General features: G+C 36.2%; 1 protein-coding gene and 1 non-coding gene across 2 annotated transcripts in view; both read left to right on the forward strand.

The window, feature by feature from the left end:
• Positions 1-15,664, forward strand: part of LOC149805928 (uncharacterized) — a 28,221-nt gene extending 12,557 nt beyond the window's left edge. The window contains exons 2-3 of the mRNA XM_089950713.1: positions 6,070-6,128; positions 6,713-15,664. Of these exons, the coding sequence (XP_089806839.1) occupies positions 6,070-6,128; positions 6,713-7,909 (1,256 nt within the window). The 3' untranslated portion in view covers positions 7,910-15,664. The remainder of the gene's footprint in view (positions 1-6,069; positions 6,129-6,712) is intronic.
• Trnas-cga (transfer RNA serine (anticodon CGA)) lies at positions 10,323-10,399 on the forward strand. The gene has a single exon. It is a non-coding gene; the product is annotated as a tRNA-Ser (tRNA).
• Positions 15,665-23,500: the final 7,836 nt, after the last annotated feature.

Here is a 23,500-nt window from a genome sequence, read left to right on the forward strand (position 1 = left end):
CATTCCTGAATTATTTTCGAATAAACCTACTTAGACTAGATAATATAATATACAAACATACAATTATGTACATGTAGCCGTTCTTTGGGTCCATGCGTTAACACGGGAGTTAGAAAGTTTATGCACAAATGTGAATTTATTTTGCGGCACAAAGTTTAATTTACATCTCTGTTACTTTTAACTGTGCCTATGACGGAATTTCATAAACTTGTATTAGAGTTTGAAAATAATTTAACAATTGTTCCCCGTCATCTCAATTTATATTGTTCCTCAAACTATTTTGTTGAAATACTGCCTTAAATATAATTTTCATCCATCCTGAATGATGTATATTGAACATCCATTCATACATCCATCCATCCATCCATCTATACATACATACGTACGTACGTACGGAGTTCACAAGTGCATGCATGCATACTAATACCTGCGTACGGGGTTTATAAATGCATGCATACATAATGAGGTATAAGAAACATTTTGATCAAAGTCTCCCATTTATATTACAAGTCTTTTTAATTCAAGAGTTATATGCATGCTTGCTAAGTATGTATGTTTTTACGAAAATTGATTTATTACCAATTAAATCCTTTTGATAAATATGCAAATTAAGTATAACAAAGAAACACAATTTTTACCATCTTAGTACTTGTTCCTTTTAATTTTTTTGTTTTCCTAAACTTTTTACAACTTAAAACATTTCAGTGCGAAGATGAAATATGAGAGAAGTACTTTGCTCTCTTTATAAATTTTTCTCCCGATTTACATATAGCCTTGTTATGTTTCATGTTAGATACGTTCTGTTGCTTCCACTTTATCAGTACTATTGCTTCTGAGTATCAGTCATATTGCTTCTACGTTATCAGTCATATTGCTTCTACGTTATCAGTCATATTGCTTCTACGTTATCAGTCATATTGCTTCTACGTTATCAGTCATATTGCTTCTACGTTATCAGTCATGTGGCTTCTACGTTATCAGTCATGTGGCTTCTGCGTTATCAGTCCTATTGCTACTACATTATTAGTCATATTGCTTCTTCGTTATCAGTCATATTGCTTCTACGTTATCAATCATATTGCTTCTACGTTATCAGGCATGTTACTTCTATATTATCAGTTATATTACTTCTCCCTTATCAGTCCTATTGCTTCTACATTATTAGTCCTGTAGCTTCAACGTTATCGTTATATTTCATCTACGTATCATTCATATTGCTCTTACGTTATTAGTCCTGTTTCTTATATGTTATTAGTCCTATTGCTTCTACGTTATCATTCCTGTTGCTTCTACCTTATCTTTATATTGCATCTACGTATCAGTCCTATTGCTTCTACGTTACCAGTCCTATTGCATCTACGTATCAGTCCTATTGCTTCTACGTATCAGTCCTATTGCTTCTACGTATCAGTCCTATTGCTTCTACGTTTTCAGTCCTATTGCATCTACGTATCAGTCGAACCTCGGTACATCTAATTATTACAGTAATCTCAAATATATTCCCAAAAAGTAAAAAAAACAACATCTTAGACTTCACTGTCTGAATAGTAGTAATCATTTAACAATAAATAACGATTGTACTTATCTTGGTCAGATTTCTCCGATGAGATGCTAGTGTATATATAATTTTATATAATACTTTAGTGTCATATGGGTTCCAAAGTATCTAACCGATGATTCCAGTAGATTATGGTTTTCAAGAAAATCTTTTATTTCTTCCAATTTACCCCTATGAAAAGGGAAGCAAAAACCAGTATATTAACCCAACTGTTAGGTTACTTTTTTTTAGATGGCATCTTTATGATCGCGAACCATTCAGATGAAGAAGTAAGAGGGTTTATTGATCACCTAAATAAGTTTCACTCCACAATTAAATTTACTTATTCTGCATCCAGTGCGCATGCATCGATTTTAGATTAAATTTTATGAAATATTCTGACAGTACGACCTCTACAGATGTTCATATTACAGAAACTAATTTCTAGTAGTGTGTGGATTATTCATCTTGTCATCTCGGTTAATCTAAAAACGGTATAATATATAGTCAGGCGAAAAGATACAGTCGTGTCATTTTAGATTTGTCCGATAAAAAAAAATCCTTGAATGACTTAAAAACATATTTCCAAAGCAGGATCTGTCCTATAGATGTAATTGGTTATGCACTGAATAAAGCCCGTATTCTTACTCATAATATAATATAGTTTTTCCTGACCTAAATTAGGTCTCACAGTTCATAAATACTGGAATTTCCTCAACTTATAAAGAAGAAAGTAACAAGTTAAAAACACTGATGCTGATTCATGCGTACAGAAGACCTCGAAATTTGAAAGATTTTTTTGTATCTGACAAAACTGACAGAAAATATAAAAAGATGTTGTTCATCATTTCAGTGAAACAGAAGTCAGTGCTCTCAGTGTACTAATATAACAGAAAGCACCTTTTCAATATTTCCTACACACTTGTATTTCTTTACGTTTTAACAATGCCTGCATATCATGTTACGTAATGTATTTGACAACCTGTGCAAAAATTGTAATAGGCGTCAAGTTGCAAGTTTTTAAGAGAATGAATAATCACCGTTTTCATATAAAATTGTATGGATTTTCAGTTCTCCGTTAATATTTCAGTACATTCTAATACAAATAATCACTCTTTAAGTGATATTTTTCCTGCCAATCGATAATGTGCATGGAGAGACGAACTGATTAAAGAAAGTTACCGGATTCATCGGTCGGATACATTGTAACCTAATGGCTTTATACCAAAGGCACTATAAAACTATACAATTTTCATAAAAGAATACATGCATATATATATATATATATATATATATATATATATATATATATATATATATATATATATATATATATATATATATATATATTGTTATTGTTGTACTTGAATTAGCTGTTCCCATTTGTAGATGTGCTAACTCAAGCAAAATGTGATCTGATTCCTTGCTATTTCAAGATCATGCATTATCCTAATACTGATAAACCTGATGTAATGTCTGTTAATAAGGAAATAATGTCATATATACATGCATTCATCCATCCATACAAACAAACAGACATACATAATGCATACATATTATACATATTACATACATAGATACGGGCATAGGCCTAAAGTCTTGTATATATCTCTGTATGTTACTTCCTCTAATTTTGTTGTGGTTAATCAATTAGTAATCAAAAGTGTGTGTGTGTGTGTGTGTGTGTGTGTGTGTGTGATTTGGATTTTTAACGTAGCTTTAACGAAAATTCAGTCATATTGCTACGATGTCTGCAGTGTGGCAGTTTATAGTGATGTCTAGCACTGGGGCATGATGTTCCACCCAGTCACATTATCCTGACACCAAGCCGACCAGTCAGTCCTAACTCTAACCTCTTAATGCTGAGCGCCAAGCGAGGCAGCTGTTAGTACCATTTTAGTACCATTTTTGTAAGTCTTTGGTATGACTCGGCCGGGGATCGAACCCACGACCTCCCGCATCCGAGGCGGACGCTCTGACCACTAGGCCACCGGAGTGGTAGTAATCCGAAGTATACGTCAATCAATATACAAACAGTATGAAGTAACAACCGAGAATTGATTTAGCAGTGTAATTAGGACGGGGTAGAGAGATCATTCATAGTCCTTATTAATAATTGATGAAATTGGTCTTTCTGAGGCGCGGACAGGTTAATTGAAATAAAGCAACACACGCACGCACACGCACATTTACACGTATGTCAGCTCCGCACGAATGCGTATACCAGCGACTCCGTCGCATATTTTGTTTTGGTCATACGTACATGGCGTTGTTGTTCATACGTGCAGACAACGCGATGGGTGCCGTAAACCGAGAACCTCATACCTGTATGATAATATTATTTATTTTCATTGAAAAGTTATTTTAATGTTATCAATCATTCTTCTGTATTATCAATGGAAAGAACTTTCCGATCTGTTTGCTCTCTGTCTGTCTGTCTGTCTGTCTCTCTGTCTGTCTGTCTCTCTCTCTCTCTCAGCTGTTGCAGTTGTTGAGTTAGCTACTTTCGTTCCGTATTCAATTATTATATGCATGTAGAGAATATTCATTAACATTTCTAGATCATCAGACGTAGACGCTGAATATAGAATATTGCCAAAATTGAACCATGCAGGACTTTTTCTTAGTCAGTGTCCTTGGCATACCACTCACTTACCCATATATTTTCTGCTAATTTTTTATTTTATTTTTATTGTTGTCTTAGAGTCTGGAATTTGTATTTGAAATAAAGGATGCGAAAAATCATGGGAATTCGCCATTAGCAGTTTTTGGCCCCTTACGCGTGTTTAGCATTGGCGCTTTACGGTCCCCAGTGGAAATGTAACATTAGCGGTTTATGGCTTCCTATGGTAATTTAATGTTACAGATGACACTATGGCTCCCTATTTGGACTTTTAACATTACATAATTGGACTATATTGAATAAGGCCATGTTCTGCCCCCTTTCCAACTGTAGAAAATGCGGTTCTAATTGTTCACACACGTAGGTAGCTACTGTGCAACAGGGAACACATGCTGACACTACCCAGACAGTAAAATACAAGAATTGTTTAGTTTTTAGTGATCAACGCAACCCTTCTCTGATATCTTAATATGAGAAAAAATTAGCAGGAGAAATACTCAAATTGTGGAAATTCCTTCTTGTAGCAAGCCTGCGCTAAGGTTTTATTTCGAGTTTCAAGCTGCTTAAATGGAGCATTTTATCTTCTATTTGCCATACCAGCCTGTTCAAGGGTCGTGTTTTAGTATAACAAATATACGCACTGATTAACAACTATTGTGACTGACCAAAACCTATTCTGACTGGTCAAAACCTTTTCTGACTGACCAACACACACTTAGACTAATGACTACTCTAACTGCAACACTGGCCAATATTTATTTTGACCATTCAACAGCTATTTTGACTAACATGTATTGTAACTGAACAATACCTAATATGACTAAGTAACATATAGTCTGACAAATCAGCACGTATTCTGACATTTGTCCTGGCTAATAATAAAGTAATTTGCAAAATGTCGACCTTCTACGTATTAATTAAACTATGAAATTCCAACTGTTTTACAGAGTAGCAGGAAGGTTGGCTCTATTCCAAAATCACAAATGCATAATTTTATCAAACACAAAATGTAAAGTTCTACATTTGGATTAAGGTCTTAGACACTTGTAAACGACCAACATAAATGACATTTTTGTTTTCAATCACTGCTTCAGATTTTCCACGTCTCAAGTATGGAACACGACAACAATGCTACACCTTTTTTAAACAAACAAAAGAAGGAAGCAAATCCAGTTCGCACGTTATTAGTTTGGCTAAATCTATAGCACCAAAAGGGTATGTAAGAGAGTGGCATTTGGTAAACTACATCATTATACGCCTTCACATGGTCAGAATAGGAATGGACTAAACAGAATAGATGTAGGTCAGTCAGAATATTTGTTGGTGAGTCTAATTAGGTACTGGTCAGTCAGAATAGGCGATGGCCAGTTACAATATATACTGGTCTGTCAGAATAAGTGTTGGTGAGTCAGAATAGGTGTTGGGCGGTCAGATTAAGCATTGGTCAATCAGGGTAATCTACTGTCTGTTATTAGGTTTGTCTATTCTGGTAAAGTTTAATAAACTCTAGAGCGTCTCGTGAAGTAACGCTCCAACAAGCCTTATAGTGCCTTATAGTGCCATTTCTAATGTTAAATTCCCATAGAGGGACACAAACAACTAATGATAAACTCCAAGAGAAGGTTATGAGCCGCTAATATTAAATTTCTATAAATTTCCATAGAGTTCCAAATTCGCTATACCGGACTGAATTTCCCATAGATGGCCATTTCGTTTCAAATTTGGCGTAATATATGTTAAAAGGGCTATATACCACTGACCATCAATTTAATCTAGCTCAAGCTAATGTGGATTGCACGTCTCTGCTTACAGGTGGACTTGAGTAGCATCTACGTACATATATATTTGTGTGCTGAAAAAAAAGACAAAGAAGAAATAAAATTTAAAACTATGGTTTAATCTTTTACAGAAGTTGTAGTTGGGGACAAGACAACTGGTAGAGTGGAAGTTAAAAAAATACCATGGGAGGTAAGTCTAGCAGATCCTCTTAAGATATATCAGAAGTCCATTCCTATTGGAAGTGTCGTTTGTTTTACGAAAAAATAGGAAGGATGGAACAAGACCACGAATTAGCAAGATAATGCAGCAAAAGCAATATTTAGAAATTCCCAAGGCAGAAAATAAACCATATTTATGTTTTTTCTTTATCGACTTTATAAAAAAACAAAACTATAAATTCTCAGTAAATAAATAAAAATGAACTTTCAACATGAAGGCATTATATAGTCAGTGATTTGGGAGAACCATACCTTACATATTTGTAAATGACCCGCGAATGGCGGTCACAAGCTCAGCGTGAACCTCGAGAAAACACGCACTGCATATTATTTACAACTAAATCCATCCATCTATATATTTACCTACCTAGCTTCCTGCATGCCTGCCTGCCTGCCTACATATTTATCTATCTATCTATCTATCTATCTAGCTAGCTAGCTAGATAGATAGATAGATAGATAGCTTCATACATGTCTTTGATACATCGTCAGTTTATTTTGCTGTATTTTTTATTATACTAAACTTATTTATTTAATATTTATCTTTCATTTTAGTCGTCATCAGACAGAGACGTCGAAGAAACGTCGTCAGCGGATAGTCAGGGTAAATTTCAATCAGCACATGATGCAGTGGTCTCCTCCACTATAGAAAGAGAGAAAAATTCCACTTTCCACACAAATTTTTCGTCTGAACATATTCGTGTTTTAGAGGAGAGAAAGATAAGAGTGGACGAATTTTGCAGAAAGAATATAAATACAAGAGGCGCCATGACTGAAATCTCTGGGTATAAGCCTGCCAATTTTTCCTACTGCATTGTGCAGAAAGCTGGGTGCACACTTTATATTCGACTTCTAAAATATTTGAACGGTGAATCCAAATATAGAGCAAGCCCTTTGGATATCACCAAGTTTCAAACGCATTATTTAAATTCGAAATTCTTTGTTCATTTTAATATCAAGCATCCGGGTGACTTTGATTTTATGATGAATTCTTTCCGGTCAATGACGGTAAGGAACCCGTACACTCGTTTATGGTCGGCTTATATCGATAAGTTCATTCTTCCAGATTTCTGGAGCACGAAAGGAAAAGAGATAATACGGAGGACTAGGTACAATGCGACAACCGAATCTCTCCGATGTGGGAAGGATGTAACTTTTTCAGAGTTTGTGCAATACATTATATTGACTAATGGATCTTTTGTAAGTTGGAATCAAGACAAGCACTGGCTTCCAGCCAGCGACCTCTGTGACCCCTGCACGTTCAAACCGCACTTGATCGGCAAACAAGAAACTTTTTTACCGGACCTCATCATCACTTTGCAACAGCTTAAATTAGAATCAATGCTTACATTTATAAACTCTGTGAATCCTACAGAGTTTGAAATAAAAGACGAAATTGACTACAATTTTAGAATATTTCCACTTCACGCTAAGTGCGCAAATAAGCTTGAGTTAGCAAAGAGAATATGGGCTGCATTTCAATTCAATGGCTACCTACCTTTGAAAACAAACTTTCCCGACAATGTTGAAAGTCAGCGTCTCAGTTCATCTTCTTTCTATCGGATGGTTTTAGATGAACGTAAGAAAATAAACATAACAAAGGAAGATATAAGAAGACAAAGAATAGGGTCTTTGAAGAATGCTTACTTAAATTTATCTAAAGATCAAATTTTGTCACTGAAACGTTTGTATCATAAGGATTTTGAAGCGTTCGGTTACGACGAAAATCCGGATTATCTACCATCATATTGACGTTTTTGACGAATTGGAACATCCCAGGTTTATTCCGTTGCATACTACACAATATTTTTATTTGTTTTTTCTTCAAATAAGCAGGTACCCTGGCTTCCTATTATGCATCGCACTCGAGGTGGAGAAATTAAGATGGCAGAAATAATAAAATAAAATGCGTCGGCAGTAAAGCAATAACATGAAAAAAGTTATTTCCAGCTGTGTCGCTGCCAGCTTTTTTTTAGTCACACCTGCGAAACTGTACAAATATGTTCTTAAACTATCAGAAGAAGACGTTGATGTTCCGAATATCTGTTGGACATGATGTCTTTCAATACAAAATGCAAAAGACTGATATTATAACGTTTGAACGTACTACAATTTACAGCAACGCTTTTTTTTTATTCCGTCCAATTTTAGTCAACCCTGAGGCTGAAAATATGTTTATGATTGCATCAAAAGAGAAATCTGTACTGAGATCACAAGAATACAGACAAATACGACGTTCAGTTTTGGCATTAACAAACAATTGACGATCCACAATCCAAAATTATGGCGGATTTTGTTTGTATAGACTCCAGACTGATATTTCAGAGAAGTAAAGTTCAGTTTGTATATCAAAACAAGATTGTATTTACATGCGAATGTTCGCGTTTTAGATTTTTGTGATTTAATTTTCGACTACCGGAAAAAAGGCTCCCGCATAAACTGTACGGCTACAATGCATCCTGCTAGGCTCAGACTAACATCTGCATTGGCTCTGATCCAGCTACCGGCCATTTGAGTTTTGATCAGCGCAATGTGTGTGTGTGTCTGTGTCTGTTAATGTGTGTGTGTGTGTGTGTGTGTGTGAGAGAGAGAGAGAGAGAGAGAGAGAGAGAGAAATTCATTTTAAAACTCTTTCTTAAATCGTGAATTTCACTTCTGGAAAACTACACTGAGTCTCCTCTTTTTGTGCCATTTCATTTCCTTATTATCAGTCGTTCAAATTAAGTTTTGTTTTCAACAACAAACATATTAGCAGAAAAAGGTTGAACCGTATTGAGAGTTACTTCCCTGCAGAGACTCTTTAATGTTCAAATACCGGAATCAAACTATACCAAGAGACCATACACACCCTCCCCAACTACTCGGCTGCTTAATTAAACTGACATTCAGTTACAACTCGCATCATAATTTTCAACTGAAGAATGATACGAAAGTTTTCTATCGATCGCGAACTGCTAAACAACACTCCCTTTTATTTGCGAAATTCATAACTAATTCCAAATCATTTTCCAAATTATAACAAATCACCTTGACGAAACACAGATTTTCAACCCAGATTGACAATGGGAGAGCAAATGTCGTAAAAGAAAAACATAACATTAAAACAGACCCCTATTTTGTAATAAGAATCTCTTCATCACCTAGAATGAGTTTTTGTAAATTGCATCCTATATGTGAAATCACTGAACTACGTTTCATAATTTACGTTAGTCCAATCATAACTGTGCAGATGAACTCAACCCGCCCCGTCAGAGTTGATTGTTTTTTCTATCAGCCGCCTGAGATAATTTTCCTGTTGCGCAGGTAATAACAGAAGGGTGTCTCACTTTTGCGCACCCACGTCGACAGCTTTTCACAGAGGCATAACTCTGTTTGATAAAGTTTGACTTTCCTTAATATGAACAAAGGAGGTTGATTCAGTCTGAATGGCTGAATTTTCATTCGCCGTAAATCTGAATTTTCTAGAAAATTCCTTTCAATGGTGTCTATAAACATATTAGGTTTCGATATGCACGTGCGCATTCTAATAAGATTGCTTCAATTTGCTTGACTAAGCCTGGTTAAAAGATAACACAAACACCTTTACATTAGGTCTGTTTCGAGATGAAACGTCTTTCTTTATTTCCTACGTCTCACAAGTCAGCTCTTATTGTAACTCGATTTTTGCATCCGTCTCTCTTTGTTGATATTTCACTACGATGTGTATACCATTGCATAACATGCACCCAACTGACAACAGCGTAGTCCCAGATACGCTATTACCGAATGCCCAATCGGAACACTCTCGTCTCTTTCCGATGTGACTAAAATTACTTCGACTCTCCGAAAGAGCGTCTGAGGTAATTGTAGCGGTACTTCCCAAACTGGTAAATCTTTTTTAGACGAACATTCGGTAAGATATTTGAAGAAGAAATATATACTTTTTCAATAATAGGTGTCGAAAGTAACACTGGTTGCAGAAAGAAAAAAAACCTGGTGTTCGTACTAGATTGTGAGTGTGACGAAAAGCGTAGACCTTGATCAGCCGGCGTATAATATGATCTTAGTTTGATCTATGTTGTTAATACGATATTTTGATCTGTGATGTTAAAGTTTTGGGTGCGCATTATGGCTTAAAGTACTAGCGAAAACAGCCATTTATGACAGAAAGTCTACATATTAAACCGACCGCTCCGGTGGCCTAGTGGTTAGAGCGTCCGCCTCGAAAGCGGAAGGTCGTGGGTTCGATCCCCGGCCGTGTCATACCAAAGACTTACAAAAATGGTACTAACAGCTGCCTCGCTTGGCGCTCAGCATTAAGAGGTTAGTGTTAGGACTGGTTGGCCTGGTGTCAGAATAATGTGACTGGGTGGGACATCATGCTACATGTCTGCGGCATGATGCCTAAGTGCTAGACATCACTATAAACTGTCACACTGCAGATATCGTAGCAACATGACTGAAAAATTGTTAAAGCTACGTGAAAAATCCAAATCACACCCCAACAATTGAAAAGAAATGTGTCTCGACAAAATGTATATTATAGATATTGAAAAATGAGTCCTTTAAATATCAATGTTTGGAAATATATTTTGAAAGTTGTGGGTTTTTTTTTAGGAACAACTGTGATTTGACCAAATAATTTTAAACGTACCATAATGTTGTATGTGACCAATTATAAGCTCTACTGGGTATACACCAAAAAGAGTTTTTGGATGGCGTGTTGTTCGTCGTCTTTCGTCCGTCCGTCCATCTGTTAGCACAAGTTTGTTTCATTACCTCCCTTCCTCCTCCTCCTCCTTTCTCTCTCTCTCTCTCTCTCTCTCTCTCTCACACACACACACACACACACACACACACACACACACACTGTCTAGTTTGCCATAAATCAAAAAGGTGTCGTTCGTACATATAATGTTGACGCCATCTTGAAAATCTTGTTATCGCTACTCCTTCTTGATGATTGTAATATCGACATTGGGTTTTCATCAGAAGTCCTCTTATGATATATAGTTAGCCCTAAATGGTACAGATTTTACAACCAATACGGCGATCATATTGTAATTCATATTATCGCTACTCGTACTGAATGGATTGCCATATCGACATGGGGTTGTCACCCAAAAAGTTCTTGTGTTGTCTGGAAGATCCATATGAAACTGGCGTCGATTTAACATCTAATATGGCCTACACAGCAGCCATCTTGAAAATTTAATATCAGCTATGGTTACAGAATATGGTTAGATAATATCAGCTATGGTTACATCAAACTGTAGTTACAAAGAAGAAATGTTCTTATCTTACATTCCTGGAAATTATTCGAGGGACGTTGTTACTAACATTATTTTATGATATCTTTTTGGTCGTACATAAAATGATGCTGATCTAACCTCCAACCTGATGGTCATCTTAAAATTTTTATAATTAGTCCTCTTTAAGGGATTGTGATATTGCCACGTAAACACTTCTGTCTATATGTAGATCGACCTAAATGAACATTTTGTAATGTAACTTTCAAAACATAGTTTCAGCAATCAATAGTCACAACCTGGATTCCTGTACATTAATTTTTTTCCAATTTAGCGTCAGTCCCTCAGTCCCTTCAAGGGACTCGTGTTTTTTTTTTTTTTTTTTTTGTTTTAGCAGATTTGACTATTAGTCATGTATTACATAGTTATATCAAGTTTGAACTTTCCGCTGTTCAAGCAACAAGAACACAGTATAGTTAGAGTCTCAGGGCTTTTTTCACTGTTCGTTATCAAATTTATGGCATTATGAAATGTATGACTGTTTAGGAGAAATAAAACTTTTATTGTCATATTATTTCTTGACGATTTTTACGTGTTATCTCATTTTTCTGACTATATTATAGTTCATGACCAGCCAAGTCTTTTGCTCTTTACAGTCAAGGAAAGTTATTCGTATTAGGACAATGCTCGCTATCGGTAAATCAAAATTCACGCAGGAATCAATAATAATAATAATAATAATAATAATAATAATGTTTTATTAATCCGGGCCACTGGCCTATGATACATATCCGTACATCATGCAGTACAGAAAGGTGTTTCAGTGTGTAACAGAAGAACATCGTATCTATTGGAAGTGTTATATATGCAGTTAACCAATATTGTTTGTGTTCTATTTAGGTGAAATATAAATGTATTTACACAGCAATCACACAATAAAGAGAACCTTAACGCCTGCATGAAGCAAACAGACGTTTTGGGATATTGATATAATGTCTATGTAGCAGGGACTGACGATAGAACGGCTTCTTTAATCTTCAAGGCTTGTATATCAAGCACTGCAAAAACTTATTCATCAGAATTTTCCTAGCATCATTTTGTATGAAGTTCTATTTTTATACTCAAAGGTAGGTAAATGTTTTCTTAATCCCTCTCCATATAGCGGACAAGCAAGTATAAAATGAAATTCCTTATCATTATTAACATTACAAATTTGACACAATCTTTCTTCATAACAAATGTTTTTGTATCTTTCTGTATTACACTTGTTTTGCAAGTTACCCGCTGTAAGCATAGTGATTATGTAACAACATTCTATATCTTCTAACAATTCTAGATATTGCTGACAAATGAATTATATTTTCAATGACTTATTGAAACGCAGTCTCTCCATTGATTATATATTATCCTGAGGGTTTTGCCTAAAAATATCTTCACATATTTCAACCATGAGTACATCAAACATTGTCAAATCCATGAGTAACTTGATCAGTCACAACCCCCCCCCCCTTTAGTACGTTCGTATTCAACATATTAATTTTTCCTAATTAATTATCTTCAAATGGGACAGATTTAAATATACCAAGAATATGGTTACAAAATGACAAATTAACTTTATTCAGTGTCATTGGCATCGTGAAATCCTCAAAGCTCAGTCCCTTAGTTAACATTGGGAGTTATCTTCGAGTCAAACAATTCAGTTACAGATACTATGCCAACGTTTGAAAGAATTTACATCAAAACATGCATAGCCTTCAAGGATAGAGTTTTCTGGCACACATACGAGGAGTTTTTTGGATTAAAAATAGGCATCCTAGATACCTGTAATATGATTTAACATTTACCTCTGGAGGACCATAGTACCACTTTTCATAACTTCTGAGATTGCAACCTCTGCGAAATACATTCTCTCTTGTTTGTTTTTTCTCTCCAGATTCACTTTTAATTTTCACTTTAAGCAGTATGTATACAGTCTATAGAGCATAGTTTGCAACTGGTGGGTAGTGTCAGCAAAGAGAATTAAATCGGTTGCATACAACAGAAAAACTAGTTCTAAGGTTTCTAATGAAACTCCCACGTTTCCGTCAACTAAGAAGGGTTTTAGATGGTTCAAATATATTAGGAAAAGCGCAAAAGCGATTTTAAAAAAAACAATCTTAACGATCGCCCACCTGACAGATAAACACATCTGTATTACATTTGGTGGGCTTAAGAAATGCTTTTACATCACTGGAATGTACCCTAATAATTCCTAACATTTTTCCACTGATATTTTCACCAACTAGATTTTGGTACAGTCAATTTCTCTCTCCTCTATCAAAGGCTTTTTATAGTCTATAAATACTGTACACAGTCTATACATATATTTTCTTTAATATTCACTTTTTATTAACGTATATAATATAAACATATCATCTACTGTAGAATAACCAGCTCTAAAACCAGTTATTCTTCGCTGGATAAAGCATCTTCACCATAGCTTTGTCTCACTTCGGTTTATTCCGCGCTATGCTGACGTCCTCTTCCGTGTTTATGCTACCAAGAGTATCGTGAACTATTTGAATGTTTTCATTTTCCTGTAACAGGTCAATATAACTGGAAAAATGAATTAAGTCAAGATGAGGATGTGATGTTGCTGTGTGCACGAATGCTCTGATTCTTTACAATGCTCCAGAAATGTTGCTGTGTGCACGAATGCTCTGATTCTCTACAGTGCTCCAGAAATGTTGCTGTGTGCACGAATGCTCTGATTCTCTACAATGCTCCAGAAATGTTGCTGTGTGCACGAATGCTCTGATTCTCTACAATGCTCCAGAAATGTTGCTGTGTGCACGAATGCTCTGATTCTCTACAATGCTCCAGAAATGTTGCTGTGTGCACGAATGCTCTGATTCTTTACAATGCTCCAGAAATGTTGCTGTGTGCACGAATGCTCTGATTCTCTACAATGCTCCAGAAATGTTGCTGTGTGCACGAATGCTCTGATTCTCTACAATGCTCCAGAAATGTTGCTGTGTGCACGAATGCTCTGATTCTCTACAATGCTCCAGAAATGTTGCTGTGTGCACGAATGCTCTGATTCTCTACAATGCTCCAGAAATGTTGCATAGTTTTCGAGTATTATGCTGATTACAAAAACAACTAATTTTATTATCGTTCATATTTCTATGGAATTTATAATCTTCAAGCAATTTAGCTATGCCTTGTATTCTGAACTGTCGCTGCTATTTATTCTCTCTCGAATCAAGCATGCGCTTAAGAAAGTTTTCAATGAGATGTCACAGCTAGGTTTTGCTTTCTATTGACTGTTTTCCTTTCGTTTTGATGCATCATGGTAAATTCCATTAATTCTTTCGATGCATCTATTGAGCTTTTTTGTAGCTGATATAATTTAATATCGTATACGATTTTTTATATAATTAACAGATGATATTTTTTAAATTAAAGACAGCCCTTCTTTGTTCCATATGTATTTATTTACTACTTTACCTCCAGAATAACTTACAGCTTTCTGTTATAATTTACCCATGTAATGAAGGGAAATTACAAAAGGCATATGCATAGACTCCAGTCTAACATCTACGTCAAAGGACATTTTATTTTGTAAAACACATACCTCAACTAAAACATAATCAATTAATGAGGTAGAGCTGCCATTAATACATATAAATTTCCTATTGCTTTATCTGATTTTCATCTACCATTAGCGATCCTTAACCCAGTCATATGAGGTGTCAGGAGCTAGTCTCGTAAATTGGACCCTGGCAAGTTTCTTAACTTAAGGCTATGGTGTGACTTTTTCAGCTATTATTGTTTACTAATTAAAGATATGCATATATTTGTGAACTAGGTGTTTCGGGCTTGTGTTGTTAAACCGATGTCAGGCATTTACACCTTCCACAGTTATTCAGTAGTATGTAGAGAGTTAAATACTAGCAGTCGGCTAGGAAGAAGAGCTAGCCTTCCATAGCAGTAAACACGTGGGTTCGGGGCAAGTATAATATCTAAAAAACGGATTGGATGACAACTATTTTCAATTGCATCAGCCTGTTTGGTACACAGTGTTTTGCAGAATTGTCATCTAGGAAAAGGGCATGTGTTTGCACTGTGAGCATCACATGGTGTCAAAATTGACCGTCGGATGTGAAAATTGCATGTATACATTTGCTATTAGGGTGCATAAACTTGTTCTGTTATGAACTGCCATTGACTTCTCTGGTCAAGTGGATAATATTCTTGTGCATTTTTTTAAATATAAGTATAAAAAATATGGACTTTTTTTAACCTCACTTGTGTTTTTATTTTTTATGATTTTTTTTATACTAGGCCGGTGATTGCGGCATTAAATTTGTGCATAAAAACTGTCTCATGGTCGCCCACAAGGCTGCATGCCTTATGGGCGACCATGAGACTGTACAACATCAATGCCAAGCTCATCACAGTAATAGAGCACCTCTATGACAAGGCCGTAAGTGCAGTATACTTCAACGGCTGCATAGGGGACTGGTTCAGAACACAGTCGGAGTAAGACAAGGCTATCTACTCTCTCCCACACTATTTAACATCTTTCTGGAGAGAATCATGGCTGACGCGCTTGAAAAGAATAAAGGGACAGTCAGCATCGGAGGCAGAACAGTCACCAACTTACGTTTTGCGGACGACACTGATAGACTAGCAGCAAATGAGCAAGAATTAGCTAGCTTAGTAGAGAGCCCCGAGAAAACCTCTGCAGCCTACGGCATGGAAATCAGTACAGAGAAAACCAAAATGATGACCAGCAACACCAAGGGCATCAACCCTCACATCTGGGTCCAAGGTACGAAGCTAGAAACAGTCCACAGCTTCAAGTATTTGGGGGCAACTGTAACAGATGAAGGATCGAAACCTGAAGTACTCTTCAGGATTGCACAGACAACGGCAGCGCTGACAAAACTGAATCCCATCTGGAGCGACAAGAACATCGCACTCAGTTCAAAGGTCAGACTGATGTACTCACTGGTGATCTCCATATTTCTCTACGCCTGCAAATCATGGACCATTACAGCTGACTTAGAGGAAAGGATACAGGCCACAGAGATGAGATGTTTCCGAAAGATCCTCGGCGTCACATACAAAGACCGTGTCACCAATGAAGAAATACGGCAAAGGATAAGACAAGTCATTGGGCCTCACGATGACCTCCTGATCACAGTGAAAAAAACGTAAACTGCAGTGGTATGGGCATGTCTTACTATCATCAGGACTTGTCAAGACAATCCTGCAAGTTACTGTACAAGGAAGAAGAAAGAGAGGCAGGCAAATAAAGAGGTGGGAAGATAACATTCGAGAGTGGACAGACTTGACATTGAGCGACTCACTGAGAAAGACGGAAAATCGAGAGGAATGAATGAAGCTCGTTGTTTGGTCTTCTGCGGTGCCCCAACGGTCTACCAGACTACGGGACTGATAATGATGATGATGATGGTGATGATGATGATAAAAACTGGCCTATGTTCCCGATATAGTTGCAGAAGTTTTTCTCCATAGTGATTTATCTCCCTTACGTCGTGACTATTCCGACCATACACGTCGTCATCTTTTGTATAATTAAATTCTTGAAGTAGGTCAAGAACAGTATCATATTTGATAAAATCTGGTTTTGTACCCACGCAAGCATAAAATCATCCACAATCATGTAGGTATATCCAGCATACTTCGTTTTAAGGTAGCTATTTTATTTTCTGCAAAGGTATATACATTTTCCTTTGAACAAAGAAGTATTCCGGTGACATATAGACAAAACAAAAAATTAAATTCCATTTCACCATTTTTGCCTTAGGCGATTTAAACCAGAATATATATATATATATATATATATATATATATATATATATATATATATATATATATATATATATATATATGGTATATTGTTATATAATACTTTAAAAACTAAACGATTTACTTAGTTTTTCTCCACTGTGAACAGGAAATTATTCAGAACCATTTTGCATTTACAAAGTATAACGGATAAGATAGCCTAGTTACAGTCCTGTCAATATTCTTTCTTGAAGTTTTAGATTGTCGATATCGCCACAGTCTCAAAAGGGTGCCATTAACTAAAGATAATTTTGATGGATTATCAGCCGTTCAATACAAAGAAAAGAATACTTTGGCAAAGCAAACATACATATCGATGACTGTACCAGGTTAGGGATAAGACTGTATTGTCTGCTTTTTTAAAGTCTGTAGTTCACAGATAACATGGGACGTAACTGTTGTAAGCTTTACTCGAGCCGTTCCTCAATGAATTTGCGTTTCATGCACAAAATTCATGTTCAAAAGCGCAAAAAGCGAGCTTTCTGTAATCTGTACCAGTTTCTGTAATCTGTACCAGTTTCTGTCATTACAATAAATATATGCTCGCAATAATTGCGGCGCACTAAAATTAAGGGATTTAATTGGAATTTACCTGAATCTATCAATCCAAATATGTATGCCGTTCCAGGTAAGATGGCTTTCCTTAATTCCAAAATTTTAACATGTACCAACATTTATCATGGATGAAGATCATGGTGACCCGCACTTAGGGGCAAGGAGGAGGGGCATCACCACCGATTTTCTCCTCTAAACATGTATTGGCCTATATCCGTAAAATTTAATAGCTGACCACTACATGTTTGCCCTCCCCTCCCCCATATTCTGGCGCCCCTGATGAAGAGATATATAATTGTAATGGAGAGAGAGAGAGAGAGAGAGAGAAGCTGGTTCTTTACATTTTACTTGGCGTGAAAATGACGGAGGAAGTGTAATCAGCTTATACAAGGTGACTAAGCGCCAACATTTTTTAAAGACATTTTTCCTCCATATTTTGAAATTATAACAATCATCCACATGATATAGAATAATCAATTCCTAACTGTTGTAAGATTTCAGTTTTATACAATTCAGGAAACAGGAATGATTAACATGATAAGCTAATGACGACTGAGCGTTAAACCGACAGGTCACGATTACTTCATTTTGTACATGCTAATAGGTATGTTCTTTGCAAAATTGGAGATGATAATCTTATAGTTAGTATCCATTGTTTTCTCTTATATCTACTGCGATAACTGTTATTATTAATCAAGTCATCGAACCTGTTTCAGCTTAACTGACAGGCGCGTAACTGCCTGTACGCAGAAACGCAGCTGCGTAAGAAAAGTTTGACAAGAAAAAGAATGGATTTCAAACCAATTATTTCTATCATTTGTTATTACGTCAATCAACCTTGATATGAGAAAAATCACTCGATGATTTCATGACCAGTGTTTACATTGAATGTATGCAACCACTTTCTTTGCTGTTCGCTACGCGACGAAGGGAATGACTTAGGCATTCTATGCTTGCGTATGACGAGAAAATGGTTTAGCTACGAGCCTGATTGACAGGATAATATTGTTGTTGTTTTTGTTGTTGTTGTTGTCGGGACATAATAGACTTTACATGCGACTAGTACAACCAGTGGAGGAAGAACCCGGAAAGAGCATGTGTCTCACGGAGAGCTTTTGTAAGCTTCTCATATACACACATTGTCTGACCCCGTAACGTCAACCTATATGGACAGGGGTGAGATGGCAGTGATCGGTACTGGAGAACGCTTTAGATCACTTGGACACCTGGGGCCCCAAAAATAAATGGCAAAACTCAGTAGAACTATCGATTAAAAGAACAGGGATCGTTACTTTTATACAATCTTGAGTTAATTTTGTACCAAAATCAGAGATCCATTGGGGAATTTGAAAAACGTTATTTAGGTTTCTTTTTTCATGCCCTTGTTTGTTTTAAGGCTGATAACAAATAGCTTGCTGAAAATGCAGTGAGAAATATTCATCATTATTATAGGATATCCGAACGAATCAATACCAAATCAATTTGTCCATACAAATATATTTCAATACAAATTTCAGACGATCTAATCCCCACTCTGTAGCACCATTGTTTTAAGTTCCACAGTTTAAAATAAAGGCAAAGAAACAATAAAGGTAATATAGAACACACGTGTTTCATCTGAAAAAAAGTCCGATTTAATCTGCATGCAAAATGATTTACAACACTATTAGCTTTACATAATAAAGTGTCATATCTAACTCAGTCGTGAATTGATGTGGCCAATAAAAATTGCAATGATTATTTCTGCACTGTTAGCTGTTATCCGAATTGTTGAAACACGTATTTCAACTTTGTATATCTATCGTTTTCCAGTCTTCGTTAAAATGATTTTCCTTTGTGATAAGAGATAGTAGCAGCTTCATATACAAGTAAGTGCATATTGCAAACAGACGTGATGGTAATTCAAATAATAATAATAATAATAATAATAATAATTAATCTACTCAACATTTGTCCAGAATAAGTAAAATTGAATTTAGGATTAAGCAAAATTAGATACTGATTCTTTACGAATATGTATTTATTCACTTATCATCTCTGACTGATGTTTTGGGATTTTGGATCGAATATATGTTCCTAGATATTTGCAATGTTCTAATTTGCCTCTTTGAGAGTTATCTGCCTTTGCAATGTCTGCTAACGTACTTTATGGTTTTGATAATGTCACACGAACCAAGATTAGCCAGTCGGTGCTTTTCTGTGTTAAGAATAATCATGGCGGTAACCAAGTCAACTGCATGAACTAAAATGACCTTTGAATACATAATTGAGACAGAACTAATGCGTCCTTGCATTGTCTGAAGTGTACAATCTTGTTTTTGTTATTTGTAAATTCATAATTGTGAATAAAGTGAAACTGGATGTGAATCGAACGAGACTATATGCAGTCTATCTTGGCAGTGGCTTGTCGGCCCGCCAAAAGAACGAATTCATTCTAATATTGTTCTACACAAATTGAGAAATCTATTTTTATATGCCAATTAAAGATGTACAAGCGTATGTTTACACAACCATCATTGAAAGATTAAAAGAAACATAATGATATAATGTAGCAATTGGGGTTTTAAGTACCACACATGATGTGGCTTCGCTTATTTTCTTTTTTCCCCCCATCTCATCTTAGTTAAAATGTCGTACCCTGAATAAAATGGGAGTATAAATCAACAAGCTACATTGATTATTTTCACCATATGTCAATCATACAGTAGCTGAATACAAAATGGAGAAAGAGAGACAAAAAGAAGAAAGAAAAGATAATGGAAGGGACATAAAGGGATATGCGAAATTTGCTGTTAGAATTCCAATTACAGATATTTCTTGTTAAATTACATCCTAGCGTTATATTAGTCTTCTGTTTACTGCAATCAAAAGTACATAGCTCTTTAACAGCAGCATTTTCTGCCGAATTAATAAACTCAAAAGAATGAATAACCTCAAAAGAATGAATAAAATCAAAAGAATGAATAACCTCAAAAGAATGAATAAAATCAAAAGAATGAATAAAATCAAAAGAATGAATAACTTCAAAAGAATGAATAACCTCAAAAGAATGAATAACCTCAAAAGAATGAATAAACTCAGAAGATATTTCACTTCCATGAATTATCAGAAATGAAACAAGTTTAAATACAGTGATCATAAAAAAAAATAGCTTCACCCTATTTGTGGAATTGGGCTGACGGAGACCATGATGTGGAATATGACAGACTCTTACGGCTGCTAATTATGATCCATATGCCAGTATAATTACAGCTTATCCATATGCAAACATAATGACAGCTTACACTGGTCAACAGTGAAATCATTACTGACTTGAAAAGGCCCTAATCTGTAGTATTTTGGTGTGCCGAACACGAATATAACCGTGAAAAATTTGTATTGGCTCTCGTTTTGAAGATATTCATATACCTCATTTTCTATGTTTCACTGTGTAAATTTCTCCAGTAGGACTGCAGCAACATCCGGAATAATGATGTAACATTGCATAATACCATCATGCTCACATCATCCACAGTTGATTGCATCATTTTCTGATGCAATGCAATACTAATGCCATGCGGCTGCTGAAGTAAGTTGACGTCAGCAGTGTACTATACATGTGTAGGCCTATTATACTAATGCCAGGCGGCTGCTGAAGCTGACGTAAGCAGTGTACTATATAAAGCCCAATCAGATAGGTTCAGCATTTAAAATATTTTAGACGTTGTGCGAGACAGTTCAAGCTACTGTTACATAAAACTTATTATTTTATCCATTTACGTACAATAAAGAACAGTAATGCCTCGAAAGTGTGTTAATACCGCGGACAATTTTTGCTATATTTGTGGGGAAGTGACATTTGCCAACCAGAAGAAAAGTATCAATTCTCAAGTGAAGAAGGCATATCATCTTTACTTCGGATGCAAGGTTGGTGACCAAGACAAGCCTTGGGCTCCGCATATATGCTGTGCTACATGTACAACACAGCTTTCAAAGTGGTTGAATTGCAAAAGGTCATCAATGCCGTTTGCAGTCCCAATGGTGTGGAGAGAGCCAAGCAACCACCTAAATGACTGTTACTTCTGCTTGGTTCCTCCTCTTTCCGGCGGAATAACGAAGCGAAAGAAGTCGAGAATAGTCTACCCAAACATTCCGTCTGCATTGAGACCAGTTCCACATGGTGAGGGACTTCCTATTCCAGAACCTCCAGCAGAATATTCTCTTGATTCATCTGACGAAGACAAAGGTGAGTCGACCTGTTCTTCTCCTGGTCCATCAGCATGCAGTGATCCAGATTTTCACTGTGGTGCATCATCAACCCCACACAGAATAACACAGGAAGAACTAAATGACCTGATTCGTGATTTGGACTTATCAAAGAACAAGGCAGAATTGCTAGGATCAAGACTCCAACAATGGAATCTTCTAGAAGAAGATGTCACAATTACTGCATATCGAAAGCGCCACCAGCAATTGGAGCCTTTCTTCAGAAAGGAAAGTAATCTGATATTCTGTTCCGATATTGAGGGCCTCATGAATGCTTTAAAAATCACTCATGACCCACAAGAATGGAGACTATTTGTGGACTCTTCGAAACTGAGTCTCAAGGCTGTGCTTTTGCACAATGGAAACATTCTTCCATCTATTCCAGTAGCGTATGCTGTCCACATGAAAGAGACATACGATAACTTAAGGCAGCTACTGAATTCCATTGAGTATAACAAGTACAGCTGGCACCTCTGTGGTGATTTGAAGGTAGTTGCCCTTTTAATGGGACTGCAGCAAGGATATACAAAATACATGTGTTTCTTATGCGAGTGGGATAGCCGAGCAAGGGAAATGCACTACATGAGGAAGGAATGGACTCACAGGCAGAATGTAGCCATTGGAGAGAAGAATATCCAACACCCAGCTCTGGTTGAGGCTCAGAAAATCTTGCTACCACCCCTTCACATCAAACTAGGTTTGATGAAGAACTTCGTGAAAGCCATTGACCGGACTTTGCCAGCATTCCGATACCTGCATGAAAAATTCCCTCGACTCAGCGAAGCAAAGATTAAAGAGGGAGTTTTTGTGGGTCCTCAGATTCGAGAGCTTTTCAAAGATGACCGGTTCAACAACTTGCTGGAAGGTGACGCGAAACAAGCATGGAATGCTTTTCGCCTAGTTTCTACAAACTTCCTCGGAAATGTTAGGGCAGAAAACTATAAGGAACTAGTAGAAGACATGTTGATGAAGTATAAGAAACTTGGCTGCAATATGTCTCTAAAGATTCACTTCCTTCATTCCCATTTGGATTTCTTTCCTAGCAACTGTGGTATTGTTAGTGATGAACACGGCGAACGTTTTCATCAAGATATCGCAACAATGGAACAAAGATACCAGGGAAAATGGTCCACTACAATGCTGGCTGACTACTGCTGGACACTCTTCAGAGATGCTCCCGAACAGCTGTACAAGAGACAGGCGAAGAAATCTAAGATGTAGTCAATGACTTGATTTTTTATAGGTAGGCTATTACAGTTGACCTTTTACTATTGGAATGCATTTCGTTATGTAAACATTAATTTCTTGCAGATTACAAAAAAACTAGAGCCAATTTTGCAATTTGACTGTCATATTCGTGTTCAGCACATAAAAATTGATAAGAATTGACTAATTTTATTTCAGTAACATGACTTTTGTAAAAATTTGTTGTCCAGTGTTATCCATATAAAAAATA

The sequence above is a fragment of the Sinohyriopsis cumingii genome, chromosome 2 (genome assembly GCF_028554795.1).
Source record: "Sinohyriopsis cumingii isolate HCF-2022 chromosome 2, ASM2855479v2, whole genome shotgun sequence".
NCBI lineage: Eukaryota > Metazoa > Mollusca > Bivalvia > Unionida > Unionidae > Sinohyriopsis > Sinohyriopsis cumingii.